General features: G+C 38.8%; 2 protein-coding genes across 10 annotated transcripts in view; both read left to right on the top strand.

Annotated features, from left to right (window-relative positions):
• LOC100768845 (protein diaphanous homolog 2) overlaps nt 1-21,813 on the top strand; it is a 735,817-nt gene that overhangs the window by 160,608 nt on the left and 553,396 nt on the right. For all 9 annotated transcript variants that reach the window (XM_027433000.2, XM_027432999.2, XM_027433003.2 and 6 more), the window contains one exon: nt 3,680-3,819. In XM_027433000.2, coding sequence (XP_027288801.1) covers nt 3,680-3,819 — 140 coding nt within the window. The remainder of the gene's footprint in view (nt 1-3,679; nt 3,820-21,813) is intronic.
• Nucleotides 3,686-7,404, top strand: LOC113837703 (replication protein A 30 kDa subunit-like). The gene is made up of 2 exons (XM_027433008.2): nt 3,686-3,819; nt 5,593-7,404. Exon 2 carries the CDS (start codon nt 5,647-5,649, stop codon nt 6,646-6,648), a length of 1,002 nt encoding a protein of 333 aa, XP_027288809.1. The 5' UTR covers nt 3,686-3,819; nt 5,593-5,646; the 3' UTR covers nt 6,649-7,404.

Here is a 21,813-nt window from a genome sequence, read left to right as displayed (position 1 = left end):
TCTAATCTCTTACCTGTGATACAGGTCCATTCCTGAATATTTCAGGAAGATTAGAATCCTGCCTCTACTTCAACCATATAGTTGATCAGAAGCTGATAATATTTATGCCAATGATAATGTTTCATAAGTTAACTGTTTGGGCATTCATGAAACCATGAAATTAACGACAAAATAACATGTCATGTAAGTATATACTAATTCAATGATTACTGTATATAAGTGTCCTGGTTAGTTTTTTATTGTCGACTTGAAACAACCATAGTCAGCTGGGGAGAGGGAAAGCCAGTTGAAGATTTGCCTGGATCAGATTCATGTTTGACCAAACCTGTGAGAGTTTGTCTTGATAGATTGATGTTGGGGAGGTAACACAATCACCACTCAGGTGGGTCTGTGCTATACAAGAATGCTAGCTGAGCATAACTAGAGAAAAAGGCAGATAACAGTGATCCTCTGTGGTTTCTGGGTAAAGATCCTGCCTTGATTTCCTGCCCTTGCTTCCCTCTATGATGGAGCATGATCAGACTGTCATAAGCTAAAAATAAATCTTTTCATTCCAAAGTTGCGTTTGGTTAGGTTGGTTGTTCTATCACAGCAACAGAAAAGCCAACTGGAACAACCAGATAATTCTTCTTTACCAAGATTATTATATTACTCTAACAAGCCTACAGATAGACACCATAATATTTTTGTTTTGTAGAACAGGAACCTAAGGTCCAGGATTAAAATGACAAACGGACCAGTTTCACATGGCTAATAAGGGTAAAGTATAGTGAGGAAATGTTTGTTCCCTTCCCTTTGGTATAGTACATCATTGTAAATAATTTAGCCCCCCCCCAAGATTGTCAGATGCATTTTTAAGCAATATTTTGCCTAGTTGCTAGGCTCAAATGAAGTGGTGTATTTCTATAGGAAGGTTAGTGAAAGCTCTTTGTGCTATAAGCATGTAAGGTACCATTGATGACTAAGTCCTTCAATCTCAATTAGTATGAAAGGCATGCATATGTTTATTTTTCATGACAATCAATCAGTTCTTTCAGTTCTCATTTACTCATCCTTTACACGCTTTGTTGATACTTTACTTCCTGTCAGCAGTTACACAAGGAACTGAGTAGTATTCAGTGCAATCATTTTGACAGCACTTACTCAAATGCTTGGAAAGTTACAGGTTGGAAATAATGGGATCACTTCTTGTCTCATGGAAGACATTTTTCTTTATTTCCTTTCCAATTTATAGCTTCATTACCTACTTAAAATGTAATTTTTATGTAGGCTGCAGGAAACATTTATAATCAACAACAACATTTATTAAACTTGTTTTGTTACATTGTTTGAAGTTAATATTGTAGTTGGAGATGTAAAATGATAAAACATATAGGGAAAATATTAAACTTCTATTTCTTAATAGGATCGCCTCTATATAATAAATTTTGGTAAAGCTTTCACATCCCTATCAAAGTCTATCATGAAGGGAGATGACGGCAGGAACCTGTGGGAAGGAACTGAAGCAGAGAGCATAGAGGGATTCCAATTTACTGGCTTACTCCCCATGGCTGCTCTACTTGCTTTCTAGTACCATCTGTTCAGGAGATGTACTACTTCAAGTCAACTAGGTCCTACCACATCAATCAAGAAAATGACCACAGACATGCCTACAGGACAGTCTGATAGAAGGGTCCCTTACATGAGGTTCTCTCTTCTCAGGTGACTACAGATTATATCATGTTGAAAAAATTTAGCCAATACAAGCAATAGCAGTATTGCCATTTTTCAGGATAATATTGCCCTCTCTAAAGGTGGACCCACGGACAGTAATTGCTATCTGTGTGCAAACCATGGCTGAAAGAGCTATGTACAATCAATGGTTCCAGCCAGTGTTCACAGCATGTTATGTTTCCAACTAAGAATTCTGTAGGCTTTTCTCAAATTAAAAGTCAATTCGTTTTTACATTAAAAACTAAATAAAAGGTATGGGATGGATAGTGCATTAGTTGGCAGGGCAGGCGAGGAGGGGAGGGAGAGGGACCTGGGATTGACATGTAAAATAATTTTCTTTCTAATAATAAAAAAAAAGATTGGTCCAAGTAACTAAACTTATTAGTTTGTCATTTTCACTGCAGACTTAGAACATTCTTTTTAAAATATTTCTTGTCTAGTATTGATATTAAAAGTTTATTTTAGAGTAAAGGGGGATGTTACCAAAAGTACATTTTAGTTTTCTGTGTACTGACTTAGGATAATATAAGCATAGTCATACGGACAAGTTTCTACATTCTAATGATTTTCAAATTAAGGAATGGCTTCAAATTAGGAAACCTTTTTATTCACCTAGCTTTGGAATAGCATGTTGTACTCTAATTACTAACTTTGTCTGCATTACTTTTTAAAGATCAAATGGGCACAGTGGTAATTTTCATTAATCTCATACAGAGCAGCTAATTAAAATTTCAATTATTATCCATCTATTATCTAGTTGTTGCCTTTGTTCAGTATCAGATCCGGATGTTAATAATAAGCCGTTCTTGTATTACAGCTCTATTAAGTACAGTGAGATTTAGTTTAATCTATCACACTGTTTTGTTTCAGGGTTATTTCTTTAATACTATGTTGTGCCATATTGATTATGCTGAAGATACACACTTTGACATTTTTCAAATAGAAATTTCAGACTTATATTCCTGTTGCTTCAATTTTTTATTCAACATTGGGGAAAGTGGCATAGAACGGATAAATGAATCATTGGAAGTTCAAAATATTTATAATTTAGTTCTGAAACCTCACTAATTATGCCGTTACCTATTCCCCAGAATCTACCTGTTTTAATGTGTAGTCTTGGCTGTCTTAGAACTTACTATGTAAACCAGGCTGGCCTTGAACTCAGAGATCCACATGCCTCTGCTTCCCAAGGGCTGGTATGGGAGGTGCATCACAATACTCCGCTGACTTCTTTATTCCTATAATGAGAATGTTAAAAGATTTGATTTTGGGAGGCAGAGGTAGGCAGATCTCTGTGAGTTCAAGGCCAGCCTAGTCTCCTGAGCAAGTGCCAGTATAGGCTCCAAAGCTATACAGAGAAACCCTGTCTCAAAAAACCAAAAAAATATTATTTTCTGTGGTACATATAACTGAATATAAATGTTAACTGTCAACTACAAAATTAATAAGATGATCTAACAATGTTTATATTTTGAATTGAGGGAAACAGTTAGCATAAATCCTAATACTTGGAATATAAGTTTAAATAACCCTGTCAATAATACTTTTTGCTACTCACATCAGGTTTCTTTTCAGTCTGTGAACACCAGCTAGTATAATTCTCTTTTAAAGGGCTGAGGAGAATGTATCCTACACAATAGTCTTCCCACTCAGGTCTTTGAAGAATTGTTGGTCTGGGAATTTAACATGGAGGTAGAGTATTGAAACAAAAGAGTGAGGTGGCATAGCACTCACACAAAGTAAAATATTGATATAATCTTTATTCTTGTAATTAAAATTCCTTTAATTTTTTAAATTGGTATTCAAAGCATTAGATTTTAATGTTGCTTAGGAGAAAAGATTATTGAAACATACTTTGTTTGAAAAATGTCATAATGTTATTAATATAGTCTATGTTTTACTTGCAAGATTTAAAAAAAAAACCCTTGACACCTCTTTAAAATGACATGTTCTATTTGTTTGATAGGGTGGCCTGAAAAACAGCAAGCATGAATGCACCCTGTCTTCACAAGAATATGTTCATGAATTGAAATCAGGTATCTCAGATGAGAAACTTCTCAACTGTCTGGAATCTCTGAGGGTTTCCTTAACCAGCAATCCTGTCAGGTAGGCAGTTCTTATCATTTTTATAGGATTCATACATTTTGTATTGTATATAGATATTTCGTATAATCAGATATGTTACTTTAACCTCATGATTTTTCTGTTCAGAAGTGTATTATCATCTAATAGAAGAGCATTGTCTGATTATCAAGTTCTAAATGTTTAAAAACATCTGTTTAGCTATTTTGATCTTTACTCATGTATGATTTTAAAATATAGGTAATTGTTTAATAGTTATTTCCTTTTTGAGAAGGAGTTAAATCTAGAAGCTAAATATTTACATTTGCATATTAGTCTATTTGTTTACCAAGAAAATTGTTATATATTTGCGAAACACATTAATTACATTGGTTTAAAATTTTATTCCTTTTACACTTGTGATTATACGTATGTATATAATTTCATATTATATTTAAATTTTACATAGACCACGTTACACACAAACATACACACACATTTTTGTAACTTTGAGATAGCTCAAACTACTTTTAAACAAATAAAGAAATGGAGACTATTAATTAATTCCTTACTATTTTATACATTCATTAAACTATCTTACAGATGTTTATAAAGAGGCAAGTTTTTGATAGCAATGGGTTTGAATAATAATTCTTTATTGACAATAACAGGCTTTAAAATTAGTAATATCCCAAATAATGTCTTATGAAAAAAATAGATTTCAATGTAATATTGAATCATTCTGTGATCTACATGCTAAATTATCACCGTTTTGAGTTCAGAATTTACTAAAATGAGTATATAAAGACAATGTAATTTTATTAGTGTTTCCCTTATATTTTTCAGACTGATATCTAGTTCATAAAGCACTGAAAATAATTTAAATCTCAGTCATTTAGGTGGAATCAGGTATAAATTCGATATATTTGTTATTTAGAGTCATATTTTTGATAAAATTTGAAAGTTATAATTTCATAATAAAGACAGTGTTAAGATGTGACTTGCTTTAGGTTAGAAGCATTTTTTAGTTGTTGCTATCTTGCTATTTCTAAAATGGCATGCTTTTAAGATTTAGTGATCTCACGAAAAGATTTGAGATCTCTATTATTTTTTTATTTTGTACCATCTCAAATTTGTAGGCCAGGCCAGCCTGGAACTAACAACATCTTTCAGGCTGTGTTTGAATGTTAAGTAACCCTTCTGCTGTGGCCTCCGCAGTGCTAAGCCACCACAGCCAGGTATGGATATGACCCTAACTGTCCTCTGGGATTTTGGGCACATATCTGTACAGATGCACACACACACACACACACACACACACACACACACACACACACACACCTGCACAGATGCACACACACACACACACACACACACACACACACACACACACACACACACACAGGAATAAAAATAAAACAGAACCCCCCTCCCAATTGTGGCATTCAATAATGGAGTGCGTAGTACATATTTTCCCTACTTCAAATGCAACTTTATAAAGATAGCAGACAGTGCTTGATATTACATACTTGGGGGGGTTAAGAACATATATATATATATGTATATATATATATACATATATATATATACATATACATATATATATATATACATATATATATATATATATATATATATATATATATACATATATATATATTTTAATTTGAGGCAAGGTCCCCCTGTGTAGTTTAGCTCAGGCTGTTCTCGAACTGTGTGAACCAGGTGGGCATCAAGCTCTTGGAGATCCTCCATCCTCAAATCTCGCGAGTGTATGTATTACAGTGGCTGGACAGTTGGCACGCTTTCTATTTTTAGAATTCTGCATAGCAACCAAAAACATGCGGAGGAGGGCTTTGTAATCTCGCGAGAATGTTGGGTCCTCATCTGGTAGCTGATTGGCTGTTCAGTAAGGTCTTGAGGCGTTGGCATTCTGCATTAGCTCTAGTCCGAGGTTGGAGGTGCCATCTTGCTGAGATTCGAGAGACCGTCGACAAGCGAGTTTCTGTGCAGCCTGTGAGCGAACACCTCTTGCTGTCGAGCCATCAAATCCTGCCAAGACTTCAAAAGATGATGAGTAAGAGTGGGTTTGGGAGTAATGATAGCTTTGTTGATGATGATGGGGCTAACAGGGCAAGCGGCAGTGATGAGCAAGCTGGAGGTCAGGACCTGGGTCTTCCCATGACCACCTTGACCAGGCCTGGCATTCACAGCATTGTGCCTTGCTGCATAAGCCAGTTGCTTACTGCTGTTGAGGTTGACAACGTGTTTAAGATCAGGGGCTTTGCACTTCACCGGGTCTCTATCGTGGGGATGATCATGGAGGCCAAGAAAGCTTCGCGGTACATGATGTACAAGATTGATGACATGACCGCAAAGGCCATCGAGGCCAGGCAGCCCCTGTCGCGCGAGAGGGTCAGGCAATGTGTGATTCCCCTGCCAGTTGGCGTGTATGCCAAAGTGCTTGGTGTCCTCCAGTCCTCGGAGGGAACCAGACGGCTTGGGGTTCTAAGCATCCGTGTCCTGGAAGATATGAATGAGCTGTCCACACACACCTTGGAGGTCGTCAATGCCCACATGATGCTGGATCAAAGTCGTGAAGGTGTGTCCACAGGAAGGCACCTCTTGGAAGAAGCCCGAGCCCGAGCAGCCGCCGCCAGGGTTGCTAAGGCAGCTAGTCTTAATTTCATCCATTTGGAGGTGCTGCGTCTGATTCAAGAATGTCCTCACCAGGAAGGGAAGGCTATTAGTGAGCTGCGAAGAGACCTCCATGCACTTACCGATGAAGCTGTCACTCAAGCTATCGAGCATCTGATTTCCACACAACGCATCTCTGCCACCTCGGATAGTGAGTACCTTAAAATTTCAGGCTGAGGCAAATAACTGATTTTGCGGTTTCTGAAGATGTTTTTGTTCTACTGTTCAGACTTTTAGGAAATACCATTTGTTTCGAATGACAACAATGAAATACAAAAAACAAAAAACAAAACAAAAAGAAATAAAACAACAACAAAAAAACTCTCCCCAAATTGCAAAAGCAGATGAAACTGACCGAAGTTCTCAGCGCCACCTGTTAGCAATGTGCTATTTCTAACTCCATTGAACTTGTTGGTTTTCTGAAGAGATTTGAAGTGTTAGACCCAATAACTGGACTCAGTACAGTTTCTTTCCAAAATTATTCCCTTGGATGGATTTATAATGGAAAAAATGTGTCCAAATTAGAATTATATTCCCTGTGTTAATTAATCTTAGCTATGCTAATTTTTCCTAAATATATTACAAGAAATACAGCTTTACTGGAAATTGTTATGATTTCAAATATTAGGTCAATTGTTTGAGTAATTTGATTTGATTAACATTGATTTATTTACTTAAAACACAATATTTGACTACTTATTTAATCAATTCACTCTTTTTTTGAGTCATCTTCAAATAATTACTTTTAACATGTGATTTCAGTGGTTTTGCTTTTTCTATTAAATTAGTTTACTTTTCTTGTATTGTATGTGGGTGCCAGACTATGTTTTTCTCATGGTGGTGCAATACCAACACTGCTGCGATGGTCTACTCTAGGGTAAAACAGGTTGTTTTGTTTAGAGATAAGCTTTATAACAGTTCTAGAAACAGAAGACTTAATGAGTTGTAACAGAAATTAACTAAATTGTTCCATTAAAGCTTTGCAAAGAAATTTTAAGTTTCCTGTGTGATTTTTCCCCAAATTTATTAGAAAATGTTGTAAGTTTAATGTTTTTAAGTGTTATAAGCTTCTATTATGAAGTATAAATTTTTGTTTTATTTTTAATACCAATCATTATATCTTACTAGTACTAACTCATTTTTGAGTTGGTTATATTAAATATGAGAGGCCTTTAAGTCACTGATCATTAAGCCCTCCATTATGCATACAATAAAATGGTGTATTTCAAATTACTTGTTTGGTTAAATTACAGGAAAGAACAATATTTTTCTAGTAATAGATGGGTTTGCCTATGTGTGTTCAGATAGGTAGAAAAGAATATTGATCCTCTTCATTCATTAAAAGGTGACAAAAACCTATAACATAGTTTTGCTATTTAGCAGTCAGTAATCTGTTTTCAGGAAAATAGTCAGAAAGTGATGGCCTTTCATGATCAGTCCTTAAAATAATTACTGAAAAATCTTGCAGAAGATCTTGTGATTCAGTGTTTACTCTCCTCAGAAGCACATAAAATATAAATGCTATTTAAAATTTTTATTTTTTTAACGTTTTAAAAGATATTTATTTTATTCACGTGAGTGTTTTACCTGGATGGGTGTTTGTGTATCTCGTGCATGCCTGGTGCCCTTGGAGATCAGAAGAGGGCATCATATATCCTGACTGGAGTGGCAGATGTTTGTGAACCACTGTGTGGGTGCTGGAAACTGAACTTGGACTCTCTGCAAGAACAGTGTTCTTAACTGCTGCAACATCTCTCCAGATCCTATAAGTGGTATTTTTTAAATAATATTTTGTTCTTTGATAAATCTAGCTAATTAATTTTAGTCATACATGAAAGAACCCTGAAATTGTCACAAGACACCCCAAGACCAAGTTCTCAGGACAAAAGAGATTAATTTGACTCAGAGGGATAAAAAAACAGCAAAGTAGAGGGAATGTGGAGAAGAGTAAAAGGCAAAACCTGTTGGTGACATTTAAACATTCTGTGCCTTCAAGAGCCCTTCAATATTCCTCCCCTATCTCTTTCTAGATACTCCCGAAATTAAAGGAAATAAAAAGGAAAGGACATGGCTGCTCCTAGGTATGGTGGAGGAGAAAGTTCATTGTAGAGATGTAGGAGAGGATAGTCAGAGGCAGGGATGTCTGGGTAAGTCCAGAGTGGACAAGAACCAGACTGGGCTGGGCTACTTGGGGGAAGGGGTGTGGGGGCAGAAACCATGTGCAGCAGCCATGAGGCCAAAGGTATAAAGGACTGGTAATCAAAATGTCTTGATTATGCAGGGCAGAGCCTCTGGGGGAAGGACAGTCTGTTCCCTAGGCTGGAAAGTTTAGGGTAGGGGATGGACATGCCAGCCATAACCTGGTAGGAACTGAGGGATACTGGGAGAGCCTGGTGGCCAGGTTGGCTTCTATATGTAAATAGGTACCTCAGTCATTTGTTCCAGTTTTGAAACGTAACACCCCTACCTTTTGTTGATACTAAAGGGGGCCATAATCATTTGTGCCTAGTTCCTGTTGACACTGGGGCATTGTTGTTGAGGACCCAAAAAGCTGGAATGCTGGCCAAGTCTGGGAAGCTGTTTCACTTCTCTGGACTCTGGGGGACTTCTGGGGTTAGGAAAGTGCAAGCATCATTTAGAGCACTTTGCCATCTTTGGTTGGAAATCTTCTGGAACAGATATATTAGGGGCAGAAGGTAGAGTTAAGTTTAGAGGGAATTTTTTTCCTTAGGTGTACAATTGATATTTCTTGGCCCATGGTCCTCTTAGCTGGGGGAGGGGAATCCCAAGGACAGGGGAAGGGGAAGAGATCTCACCCACAGAAATAGGCAGGTGGGGAAACAGAACTCCATTGATTAATGTTAAAATTCTGAATTCCTGAAACTTAATATTGCAGTAGCATAGCAAGGGAAAGAAATCTAAAGCATTTTTCACTTTTTAAGTATTTAAATCACCTTAAAAAAATTTTTTTTTCTGAGTCTGGTAACAAGGTAAACTGTGCCTAGACCTAGTAGTAGCTCTAGGGGAGTAAGGCCTGAAGCCTGATTTTTACACATGAAGAGAACTGAAAAGGCAGATGAAGCCTTGGTTGCTGCTGTTAAACTCACAAGGCTGATACTAGCATTGTCATTAACACTATTTGAGATCTGAGAAGGAAGAATTTCACCTAATAGGAAGTACAGACCAAGCAGTTCCGGGATCTATTAAAAATGACAGAGACACGCCAGGCGGTGGTGGCGCACGCCTTTAGTCCCAGCACTTGGGAGGCAGAGGCAGGCGGATCTCTGTGAGTTCGAGACCAGCCTGGTCTACAAGAGCGAGTTCCAGGACAGCCTCCAAAGCCACAGAGAAACCCTGTCTCGAAAAAACAAAAAAAAAAAAAAAAAAAAAAAAAAAGACCAAAGCAAGCAGGGGTGGGCCTTCCGGTCTGGGCAGGTCTACTCTTGTCTGGGGGCGGGTGGTTCAGGCAGAAGCGAGCAGGGGTTGATAGGAGACCTTGGGGGGGGCAGAACAGCTACCAGACTCACCTGAGTCTCAGGCTTCTGCTGCAGGACAGAGTGTAGACAGGGGTGAGGTGTGTCTAGACTCAGGGTGGGCCTTCCGGTTTGAGCAGGTCCACTCTTGCCTAGGAGGGGGGTTCAGGTATAAGCGAGCAGGGGTTGATGGGGCAGGATGCAGGGAGGGGGGGTCAGAGCAGTGCCCAGATTCACCTGAGGCGCTAATAAAAAATTTAAAAAATATATAAAATAAATGAAAAAATAAATGACAGAGACTGGCCAGTTGCCTGGACAGTAACCTAGGTTCCTCTGTGATTATTGGGGGGAAGAGGTCCCAGGACAGCATCAGCCTTTAACTGCCAGGTCTACAGGATCCAATACACTTTCCTGTGGAGTAGGAGGAACTTCGGGTGGGGACATGCCTGCTTTGTTTAGGCAGAGCATGTCATTCAACTCCTCAGTGTCCTGCTTGTCCACATTCTGGGCAGTCCTGGCAGTGGGTGATGTTGAGGGCAGTTTTTCACCCAATGTCCAGATTTGTCACCTTTTTTGTAATTAATTTTTTATTAGTTCAAATTCGGAACAAGCTTTCTTCACATCTCAATCCCTTCTCCCTCTCCCTCCCCTCTTTCTTCTCTCCCCCCGCCACCTGTCCCCCACCCTATCCACCCTCCCCTCCCCAGGCAGTTTAGGGCCCTCTACAGGGGCTCCCCAAAGTCCACCACATCATCCTGGGTCTCCCATATGTCCAGGCCAAGAGTGCATCTTTTCATGTGGGATGGGCTCTCAAAGTCCCTTCTTATACCAGGGAAAAATACTAATCCACTACCAGGGGCCCCCTAGAGTGCAGAGGCCACCTGATTGACATCCGTGTTCAGGGGTCTGGATCAGTTCTGTACTGTCCTCCCATACAGCAGTCTGGGGTCCATGTGCTCCCCTTTGTTCAGGCCAGCTGATTCTGTGGGTTTCACCAGCCTGCTACTGACCCATTTGATCTTCATTCCTCCCTCTCTGCAACTAAGTTCCAGAGTTCAGTTCAGTATATATCTGTGGGTGTCTTCCTCTGCTTCCATCAGCCACTGGATGAGGGCTCTAGGAAGGCATAAAAAGTAGTCATCAGTCTCATTATAGGGGAAGGGCATCCTTTAGGTTATCCTCTCCACCGTTGCCTAGTTTGTTAGTTCGTGTCATCCTTGTAAGTCTCTGGAAATCTCCCTAGTGCCAGATCTCTCCTTGGACCTATAATGGCTCCCTGTAACATGGTATCTCTCATCCTGCTCTCCTCTATTCTTCCCCCAACTCAATATTTCTGCTCCTCGATTTCCTCCTCTCCTCTCTTCTTCTCCTCCTCTCATTCTGGCAGCTCTGTCTCCTCTACCCTCATGCTCTCAATTAGCTCAGGAGATCCTGCCCCTTCCCATTCTCTGGGGTCCATGCGTTTTTCCCTTAGAGTCCTTCATGTTTCCTAGTTTCTTTGGTGAAGAGATTGTAGGCTGGTAATCCTTTGCTCTATGTCTAAAATTCATATGTGAGTGAGTATGTTACGATAAATCTTTCCGCCAAAAGTCGCCTGAGCCCCACTGCCATGTGTGAGCTTTACGCCAGCTGCCCTCCCGAGTTAGGCCCAAATGAATACACAGAAACTTGTATTAGGTTCAATGCTGCTTGGCCAATGACTAGGATTGTTATCTGTTAGTTCAGTCTTAACTATCATAAACCTATATATTTTATAAAACTTATCTTATCGGACGCCTAATTGGCATCCCTCCTTGTCAGTGGATCACATCATGCCACTGGAACAGGAGCGGAGGGGAAAAGAGAGCCCTTCCTGTTTCTCCTTCGCTTAAATATGAGTCTCCTTGCCATGTCACTTCCTGCCTGTATCAGCACTTCTCTACTACATTTCCCAGAATCCTCTTTGACTTCTAGTCCTGTCTACTTGCTGTCTCATTGGCCAAATAGTATTTTATTTAACAATCAATAAGATAAACATACAAAGTGCATTCCCCATCATGAGTACATACCATGTTTGTCTTTTTGTGACTGGGTTACCTCACTCAGAATGGTTTCTTCTAGTTCCATCCATTTGCCTGCCAATTTAAAGATCCCATTGCTTTTTTCTGCTGAGTAGTTCTCCATTGTATAAATGTATCACATTTTCTCTATCCATTCTTCAGTTGAGGGGCTTCCAGGTTCTGGCTATTACAAAAAATGCTGCTATGAACATGGTTGAATGTATGTGCTTGTTGTATGGACATGCATTATTTGGGTAAATGCCCAAGAGAAGAATTTCTGGATCTCGAGGTAGACTGATTCACATTTTTCTGAGCAACTGCCATACTGATTTCCAAAGTGGTCTTCTTGTACTTCCATTGGCATGTCTTTCTTTAGGTTGGTAAAGTTTTCTTCTATAATTTTGTTGAATATGTTTTCTGTACCTTTGAGCTGTATTTCTTCACCTTCTTCTATACCTATTATTCTTAGGTTTGGTCTTTTCACAGTGTCGCGTATTTCCTGGATATTTTGTGTTAGGGATTTGTTGGACTTGAGATTTTCTTTAGTCGATCACTGTATATCCTCTAGCGAGTCTTCAACACCCGAGTTTCTCTCTTCCATCTCTTGAATTCTATTGGTTATACTCACATCTTTAGTTCCTGATCGTTTATCCAGCCTTTCTATTTCCAGGATCCCCTTGTTCTGTGTTTTCTTTATTGTGTCTATTTCAGCTTTCATGCCTTGAACTCTTTTGACTGCTTCCTTCATTTGTTTGGTTGTTTTTTCTTGGCTTTCTTTAGATTCTTTAAGAGATTTATTTACTTCTTGAATTTTTTGGTTTGGCTTTTCCTTCATTTCATGTAATTTTTGCTTGTTTTTTTTTTTCTATTTCTTTAAGGGATTTTCTCGTTTACTCTTTATAGATCTCTATCATCTTCCTAAGATAATTTTTGATGTCCATCTCTTCCTCATCCTCTGTGGTGGGTTTTTCAGATCTAGCTGGTGTGGAGTCCCTAGATTCTGGTGGTGTCATATTGGTTTTTCTGTTTTTGAGTGTGTTTTTACTCTGTCTTTTTTCTATCCCTTCTTCCAGTGAGTGCAGGTGGGGTCTCTCTCTCTTTCCGGTAGCAGGCGGAATGTTCAGCCTCTGTTGGCAGCCAGATGGCAGAGGGTGGTGTGTGGACAACGGTGGGGTGTGTCAGGACTCAGCCTGGGCCTTCCCGGTCAGGTCAGGTCCACTCTTCTATGAGTGGACTCAGGCAGAAGGAAGCAGGGATTGATGGGGGAGGTTGGGGAGCAGAGCAGCGCCCAGACTCACCTGAGATTTGGGCACCTGCAGCAGGACAGAGGGCAAAGTGTAGACAGGGGTGAGGTGTGTCCAGACTCTGGGTGGGCCTTCCAGTTTGGGAAGGTCCACTCTTGTCTGGGGTAGGGTTCAGGCAGAAGTGAGCAGGAGTTTATGGGGGAGGTTGCGGGGGGCAGAACAGTGCCCAGACTCACCTGAGGCTCCAGTGCCTGCCTCAGGACAGAGGGCAGAGTGTGGACAGGGGTGAGGTGTGTCCAGACTCAGGGTGGGCCTTCCTGTCTGGGAAAGTCCACTCTTGTCTGGGAGGGGTTCAGGCAGAAGTGAGAAGGGGTTGATGGGGAAGGTTGGGCGGGGGGGGGGGGGTCAGAGCAGTGCCCAGACTCAACTGAGGCTCGGGTGCCTGCTGCAGGACAGAGCAGAGTGTCTTAGGGTTTCTATTGCTGTGAAGAGATATCATGACCACGAAAACCCTTATAAAGGAAAACATTTAGTTGGGGTGAATTACTGTTCAGAGGTTTAGTCCATTATCATCATGGCAGGACATGGTGGCATGCAGGCAGACATAGTGCTGGATAAGGGGATGAAATCCCTACATCTTGATACATAGGCAACTGGGAGTGATCTGAATTAGGAGTAGCTTATACATAGGAGATCTCAATGCCCTCTCCCAACACCCATACTCCAAGAAGGTCACAGCTACTCAAATAAAACCATACCTCCTAAGAAGCTCACTCCCTGTGAGGTTATGGGAGCCAATTACATCCAAACTACCACATCTAAGAATAGCAAGAATGTTGAGAAGACAGGTCCTTAGCCATTCTAAGGTAGTAACAGAACCCAGTTAGGTTTCACAAGCCTCTCTTAACTCAGTTACAACAAATTTATGACAATCATCCTAAACTTCAAATATTGACATTGACTCTTCAATTATCAAATTATTTGTGTTAACTACATGATCTTTGTATTGCCCAGTTCAGATTTCTAATAGAGCATCTCTGGTAGATGGAAACAAATATATTCCAGGTGATGTCTGAGAAATGTAGCTGGAACCTTTATGTTTTAACTCTCCCATATTGGAGAACTCAGTATAAAGATTTTTATGGCCATAGTGAGTTATAAGTGAGATAGTAGTTGAAAAATTCACACCTTGGAATTCTTTGTCTTCAGATAGATACTATGTCCATTTCTTGATCTTCATCAGTTCTGTATCTGACATCCTAGGGCAGCATCTGCATTTCTCTTAAGTAAATAAACTCCCATGAAGAAATGGAAAGGATGACACTTAACATAGAATGCCATTTGAAATGAATGAATTATTAAAAGATTAAGGAAAGGACGGTGTCAAAAGTAAATCCAAGTCTATATCAAAGATTGGAAGGGAGGCAGAAACAAAAGTCTCCTATTTATCACCACATATTTCAATTTTCCTTCCTAAAATTGTGAATAATTTTGTCACGGATGTATTTTATGTTTCATATCACAGTCGAAATATAGTTCCTGATGGCACTCTTACGTTAGTGGTATTTGTGTTTTTATCACAAGACTAAATAAGTTCTGAAGGTACAGGATAATGTCTTCCTCCATTTAGAACCCACAGTAAATAGTATCATTGATTTTTAAATAAAGTGTGTAGAAGTGCTGTAGGAAATAGTTATTTAATGTTACTAACACTTTGTACATTAAAGAAGATTCATTTTATTCCTTTGAAGTGTCAGCATCCACCCCATAGTATACAATGGAATATACTTCCTATTTCCACCAGGTAAAACCCACTGTAAACCATGGAACTTTGCTCTCTAGATATTTTCAGCTTTAAAAGCCCTCTCAGAAAGTAACAAATAAGCAAACAAACCAACACAGCAAACAACAGATTAATCTTCCTACTGGATAGAAACAAATATGTAAATAAAATCAATGAAGCAACAGCAAAAAGGAAGCCAGCATTAGAAGAAACCAAGAATCATAATAAAGTATATGAATTAAGTTACACAGATAAAACAAACACTACAAGCAAAGACAAATCACTTTGAGTACAGTGTATTGTGCAACAGTTAAATAGTCCTTGAAATTAGGGATCACTGAGAATCATCCTGTTAATCTCATATGATTTGTGCAACAATCACCACAAAGACAGTAGTTTAAAACATTAAAAATTTAGACTCTTAAAGTTAAAGAAGACAGAAGTTTCACTGAGCTTCCTCCCAGAGCTTAGAGGAAGCATTTTTGCCTATTCTGGCTCCTTGGTTTCCCTGGCTTGTGGCAGGTTGAGTCCAGCCTTTGCTTTTTCTTTCCATGGATTATTTATTCTTGGACCACTTGTCTGTCTTTTATAAGGACATGACTTATGGCCCACTCTGATCCACTAGAAATGTCATTGTGATCTTTATTTTATATCTAGAAACATCCTATTTTCAAGTAAAGTCATATTCTGAAGTTCTGAGTGGATAATGTTCAATCCACCATTATTTTGCAAAGGGACATTAGCTTTAAATCAATTAAAATGACAAAACAAGGCTCAGTTATTTTCAAGAAATGGCATTAACTAGCTCAGAAAAGTTAGAAAATATAAAATTTGTCACTTTAGCCTCCTTAGTGAAATTGTATTTTGCTAGATTTTTTCTTCTTATAAAAAAGTATTTTTTGTGGTTACCAATTATGAGGGCTATATCTTATATGATGGAGTTACTCTGGAGTATGCCTGAGATTTGGTTTCTGTTCCTTATGCTCTCACTTTCCTTTCTAAGTTGGTGTACTTGCTTTGCACCTCAGATACTCCTTATTGAAAGCTTCCAGTATAAACCTATGAGTTTTATGTTCTCCTTTGCTTATTTCCATTCTTATTATCTTGGCGCATAGAATTAGCTTCCTGGCTAGAAATTATTTTCACAAAGGTGGGTGACTGTTTCTCTACAAATTTAGAGAATTTTTAAAAGTTAAATATTTATTATGTTTGATTAACACAGATGAATTTTAAAGATTTGTTTTTTATGTATATGAATGTTTGATTACATGTATATATGTGTGCAGTGTGTGTCTGTTGAAAGTAGAGGCCAAAGGATACATCAGATCTCCTTGAACTAGAATTACATATGATTGGGAGCTGTTGTGTAGGCGCTGGGAACTAAACTTGGGTCCTCTTCAAAAAGAGCAAGTGTTAACTGCTGAACCATCTCTCCAGCTCCAGACATTTTTGTTTTTTTGAGACAAGGTTTCATTGTTTTGCCCTGCCTGGCCTGGAGCTTACTATGTACATGAGGTGGGCCTCAAACTCACAGAGGAAAGCATGTGCCACCATGCCTGACACCCATTCCCCAGAATTTTTCTTGAAATGTTGAAGTACATTTTAATACTATTGTTGCATAATTGTGTATTGAACCTGATATCCAAAAGAACCCATGTATTTTTTCTCTCACGGCTGACTCCCCATTCTTACCATGATTATAAATGCTTTCTTTGTGTTCAGGAACTAGTTTTAAAAAATCACCATTAAGTTTTATTATATATTCTTTTTTCCCATTAAGCAAAGATTATATATTTTTTGTTTTGTTTTGTAAGTTTTATTAGTTCAAATTAGGAACAAGCTTGCTTCACATGTCAATCCCTACCCCCTCTGCCTCCCCTGACCCCACCCCTCCCCCTTCCCCCCACCCTATCCACCCTCCACTCCCCAGGCAAGGTAGTACCCTCGATGGGAGCTCCCCAAAGTGCGCCACATCATCCTGGGCCGGGCCTAGGCCCTCCCACATGTGTCCAGGCCAAGAGTGCATCCCTTCATGTGGAAAGGGCTCTCAAAGTCCCTTCTTACAACAGGGAAAATTACTAATCCACTACCAGGGGCCCCCTAGAGTGCGGAGGCCTCCTAATTGACATCCATGTTTAGGGGTCTGCATCAGCCTGTATTGTCCTCCCAGATAGCAGTCTGGGGTCCATGTACCCCCCCTTGTACAGGCCAGCTGATTCTGTGGGTTTCACCAGCCTGCTACTGACCCCTTTGATCTTCATTCCTCCCTTTCTGCAACTAAGTTCCAGAGTTCAGTTCAGTGTATATCTGTGGGTGTCTGCCTCTGCTTTCATCAGCCACTGGATGAGGGCTCTAGGATGGCATAAAAAGTAGTCATCAGCCTCTTTATAGGGGAAGGGCATTTAGGTTGTCCTCTCCACCACTGCCAGATTGTCAGTTTTTGTCATCCTTGTAGGTCTCTGGAATCTCCCTTGTGCCAGATCTCTCCTTGGACCTATAATGGCTCCCTGTAACATGGTATCTCTCATCCTGCTCTCCTCTATTCTTCCCCCAACTCAATATTTCTGCTCCTCGATTTCCTCCTCTCCTCTCTTCTTCTCCTCCTCTCATTCTGGCAGCTCCCTCTCCCCTACCCTCATGCTCCCAATTAGCTCAGGAGATCTGCCCCTTCCCATTCCTGGGGTCCATGCATTTTTCCCTTAGAGTCCTTCATGTTTCCTAGTTTCTTTGGTGAAGAGGATTGTAGGCTGGTAATCCTTTGCTCTATGTCTAAAATTCATATATGAATGAGTACATACCATGTTTGTCTTTTTGTGACTGGGATACCTCACTCAGGATGGTTTCTTCTAGTTCTATCCATTTGCCTGTGAATTTCAAGATTCCATTGCTTTGCTCTGCTGAGTAGTACTCCATTGTATAAATGTATCACATTTTCTCTATCCATTCTTCAGTTGAGAGGCATTTAGGTTGCTTCCACTTTCTGGCTATTACAAACAATGCTGCTATGAACATGTTGAACTTATATGTCCTTGTTGCATGGACATGCAATATTTGGGTATATGCCCAAGAGAGGAATTGCTGGATCTTGAGGTAGACTGATTCCCATTTTTTTTTTGCGCAACCGCAATCACAGATATTTAAAATATTAAATGGAATAATCAATTCACATTTTTTTATTATTTAATTCACTGATGATAAAATAAAGTTAATTGAGTTCTATTATTTTCTGCTAAAAGCAAATGCTGAAAAATTTCTCTTATCAACTATAATTAGCTCATGATGTCTCAAATCTCTTACTGTGCATTCCGTCATTATGTATATTCTGTTATGCATATTTATTAGTAGCTGCCTATGTTTTATAATTGTTTCATGCTCACATGTCTTCTTTTCTCATTTAATTTTTCCTCTGTTCTGGGGAAGTGGCACACTTGCAGTCTTGTTTGTTTCATGATGTCTGATACTGTGTAATTTATGTACAAAAAAGTGTGATTTGATGTGGATATTGACCCATTAGGAACAACCTGTGCTTCTTAAGCAGGAAGAAAGAATTCTCATTAATCTTGTACTATTTTGTGACCATGCATTTTTAGCTGTGATCAGAATAAGATAATGAATATAACTTCTCCCACATAGGATTGGAATGTGTTGGTTTGATTGAACCATATTCATAAGCTGCAGACAGCATTGCATGCTTTACCCATTATTCTTTTTTTATTTCACAGTGACTTAAAGAAATACAATGTTTATTATTCTAATACTCTAAAAATCCATGTACTTCAGCAGTAAAAGGAATCTTAGTCCCTTCATCACAACTTGCACTAGACTTTGCACATACCATGGTCTCTGTGATTTAGAAAGAGCAGTATGTGACTTACAAATTTGTATTTTTATTCCCTTCCTGAATTTATAAAAGGAAGCACTGTCTAATGGGAAATGACTTGTGAGTTTGGAACATTTTAGCCCAGTGAAGCAGTTATAGGATATATAGATATTTGGCAATATATTTCATGAGGAACCAAAGTGTGATGCAATAAAACATTGCCAGAAAATTTTCTCAACACTCAACTAAAAGAGAAAATACTATTTTGAAGATTAGTAAAGCTGTAAGTGTTGGAGGATGGGGACTTTTGTAAAATATTGGGCATGACTTGGCTGTTGTGCACATGAACTCACAGTACCTGTGGTTACCTGCCTAAGAACTGCAGAAGATGAAGCCACTCAAAATTTTTGCAGCATGGGCAAGTGGCTCAAAGGGCCTAACCACTTGCTGAGGATTTAGCTGTTCAGAATTTATGGTTTCCAGGGGATGGAGTGTCACTTTTATTTGACCTCCTGAGGGGTGTGACCTTTGCTTTTTTTTTTTTTTTTTGAGACATGGTTTCTCTGTGGCTTTAGAGGCTGTCCTGGAACTAGCTGTTGTAGACCAGGCTGGTCTCGAACTCACAGAGATCTGCCTGCCTCTGCCTCTCGAGTGCTGGGATTAAAGGCGTGAGCCATCAATGCCCGGTGGTGTGTGACCTTTGCTTGGTTAACAATTCTTCAGTGGATGGCCTCACAGTCACACACACATGGCCAGCATTAACTGGGAACAATGGAATTTATTGTTTGAAAAAGAAGGCATGGAGTTTGGAGTAGAAGGGCTCTGTGGAAAATCAAAGGAGGGAAATGAGGGGTGGATGTGATCAAGAGATGTTGTATACATGTCTGAAATTCCAAAAGAATAATTAAATATTTTAAAAAATAGCATCCTAGAATTGTGATTGAATAGGATGATTTTCATCATTCTTCTGGAAATATCCTTGTAGCTTGAGGGATATGTTATCATGCTTGGAAACTTTTCTTCTGTTTTGCTGAGTATCTGAATTTCTGCCAAACCCAAGGCAAAATGATTGTGCTCACTTCCTGTGACTGTGGCTTCCTCAGTAAATGTTTTCACACATGTGAAAATGGAAAATAAAATTGTCTCGAGTTTACAAATGTGCAGTTGTTTGTGTTATCTCTGATGTATTTTTTCTTGATAGTTCTTTCATTTATGTTTAAACACATTTTCTAGCATATTAACAAATATGCGTTTAACATAGTCAGTGTAATGAATGTAGCTGGATCTTGACAGCAGTACAAATTAGCAATAGAAGTATTTTCTCAATTATGAGTGTTAATAACTATTTAAACAGCCTGTATTAAACTTATTAAAAGCTTGGCAATGCAGCCAACACTACTTAGAGAATTAATATAAAGGTAAGTACAGATCAATACTCCTAGAATGCTTTATTGAGAGCTACCTATGAAAAATGGAATAATGAAGGCAATGATTTATGGTGTAGAAATGGGAACAGGACTTAAAAATGTAAGCACAGCTCAGAAGGCAGCATTTTGAGTACTATTACTAAAGCAGGTTTTTAATATTTATGTTTGCAGTTTGTTTGCTGTAAGTTTCTAGTACATGAATTATTTCAGAATATTAGTAGTACTTTTATGCAGAGAATAGAAAATGCTGCAGTCATTGCTGTTATATCAACTTTCATGCATTCTGTTAAATTTTTGGTCAGTATTATCAATTAGTCTCAAGCACATACAAATTAATTTGACCAAACTAACTTAAATGTTAAGAAACCTTAAAATTTTAATCATGAAATATTTGTTTAAAATGCAATTTTCTTGCCTTAGTTACATTCAGCATTATACCTCATAATAGAAGGAAACAAGGTCTTTGTGTGCTATATTAATTTTAAAAGGAATTAGGCAGCCAGGCTGTGGTGGTACACGCCTTTAATCCAGCACTCACGGGGCAGAGGCAGGTGGATTTCTGAGTTTGAGGCCAGACTGTTCTACAAGGCTAGTTCCAAGACAACATGTTCTTTTACACAAAGTAATCCTGTCTCAAAACAAACAAACAAACAAACAAATAAACCAAAAAATCATTAGGCACACCCAAAGCTGAGCAAGTCTTTGAATTGTTTTAATGGGTAACTTTCAGTATAGTTATGATAAATAGGGGCTCTTTGTTTGAATTTGTTTTATTTTTACATGATGTGGATATTCCACCAAGGTCACATCTTTTTTTTTTTAAGTGATATGTGAGAATATAAAGAATAAGCATCTAAAATAGAGGAGAACGTAGTTCATTTCCAAAGTCTGGTCCATTGTGACATAATGATCTGAGTGTATATTATTTGTACTGAAGAGTCATGGGTAGCAATATATTGCAAGACAGAATTTTCACCTGTAAATTATGGTGCATTCATGATTTAAAGGGGGGGAATCTTCCTAATTTTGAACTTGAGAATTTTATTTCATGTTTTTCAAATCAGAGATACTGTACAAACCAATTCAATAAATTTTCATGAAACACAGAGAATCTCTATGAATGAATGACTGTTCTTTTCCCACATGGAGCCTTTCTACTCACACCTATAGTAATAGTACTAGTTGCAGATTTCCTGCATTCTAACCTGTTACTAAGGTTTATTATATTTCAGGAATGCCCCTGAGGTTCTCCCCTGGGCATATCTATCATCTCAGCTAAACTTTTGATAGGAGTTGGATAGCTGACAATTCACAATTAAGATGCCAGCTAACACACCTAGGAGAGCTAAGTATTCCGTGTGGATTGTTGAGAGGAGATCCATGTGCACTAGACAACAGTAGTTGCTCTTCGACCCCAGCTGTTTGACTGATGTTAGATAATGGACATTTAAATTGGGGAAATTTCCCACCTATCAGTAAGGCTATTTCACTTGAGGCAACTTCAACCTGAAAACCTTGTGTTGAGATGGAATCCATACAGGCAGAATGTAGAAACG

The sequence above is a fragment of the Cricetulus griseus genome, chromosome X, assembly GCF_003668045.3.
Source record: "Cricetulus griseus strain 17A/GY chromosome X, alternate assembly CriGri-PICRH-1.0, whole genome shotgun sequence".
Taxonomy (NCBI): domain Eukaryota; kingdom Metazoa; phylum Chordata; class Mammalia; order Rodentia; family Cricetidae; genus Cricetulus; species Cricetulus griseus.
This window is presented reverse-complemented; position numbering and strand designations above follow the sequence as displayed.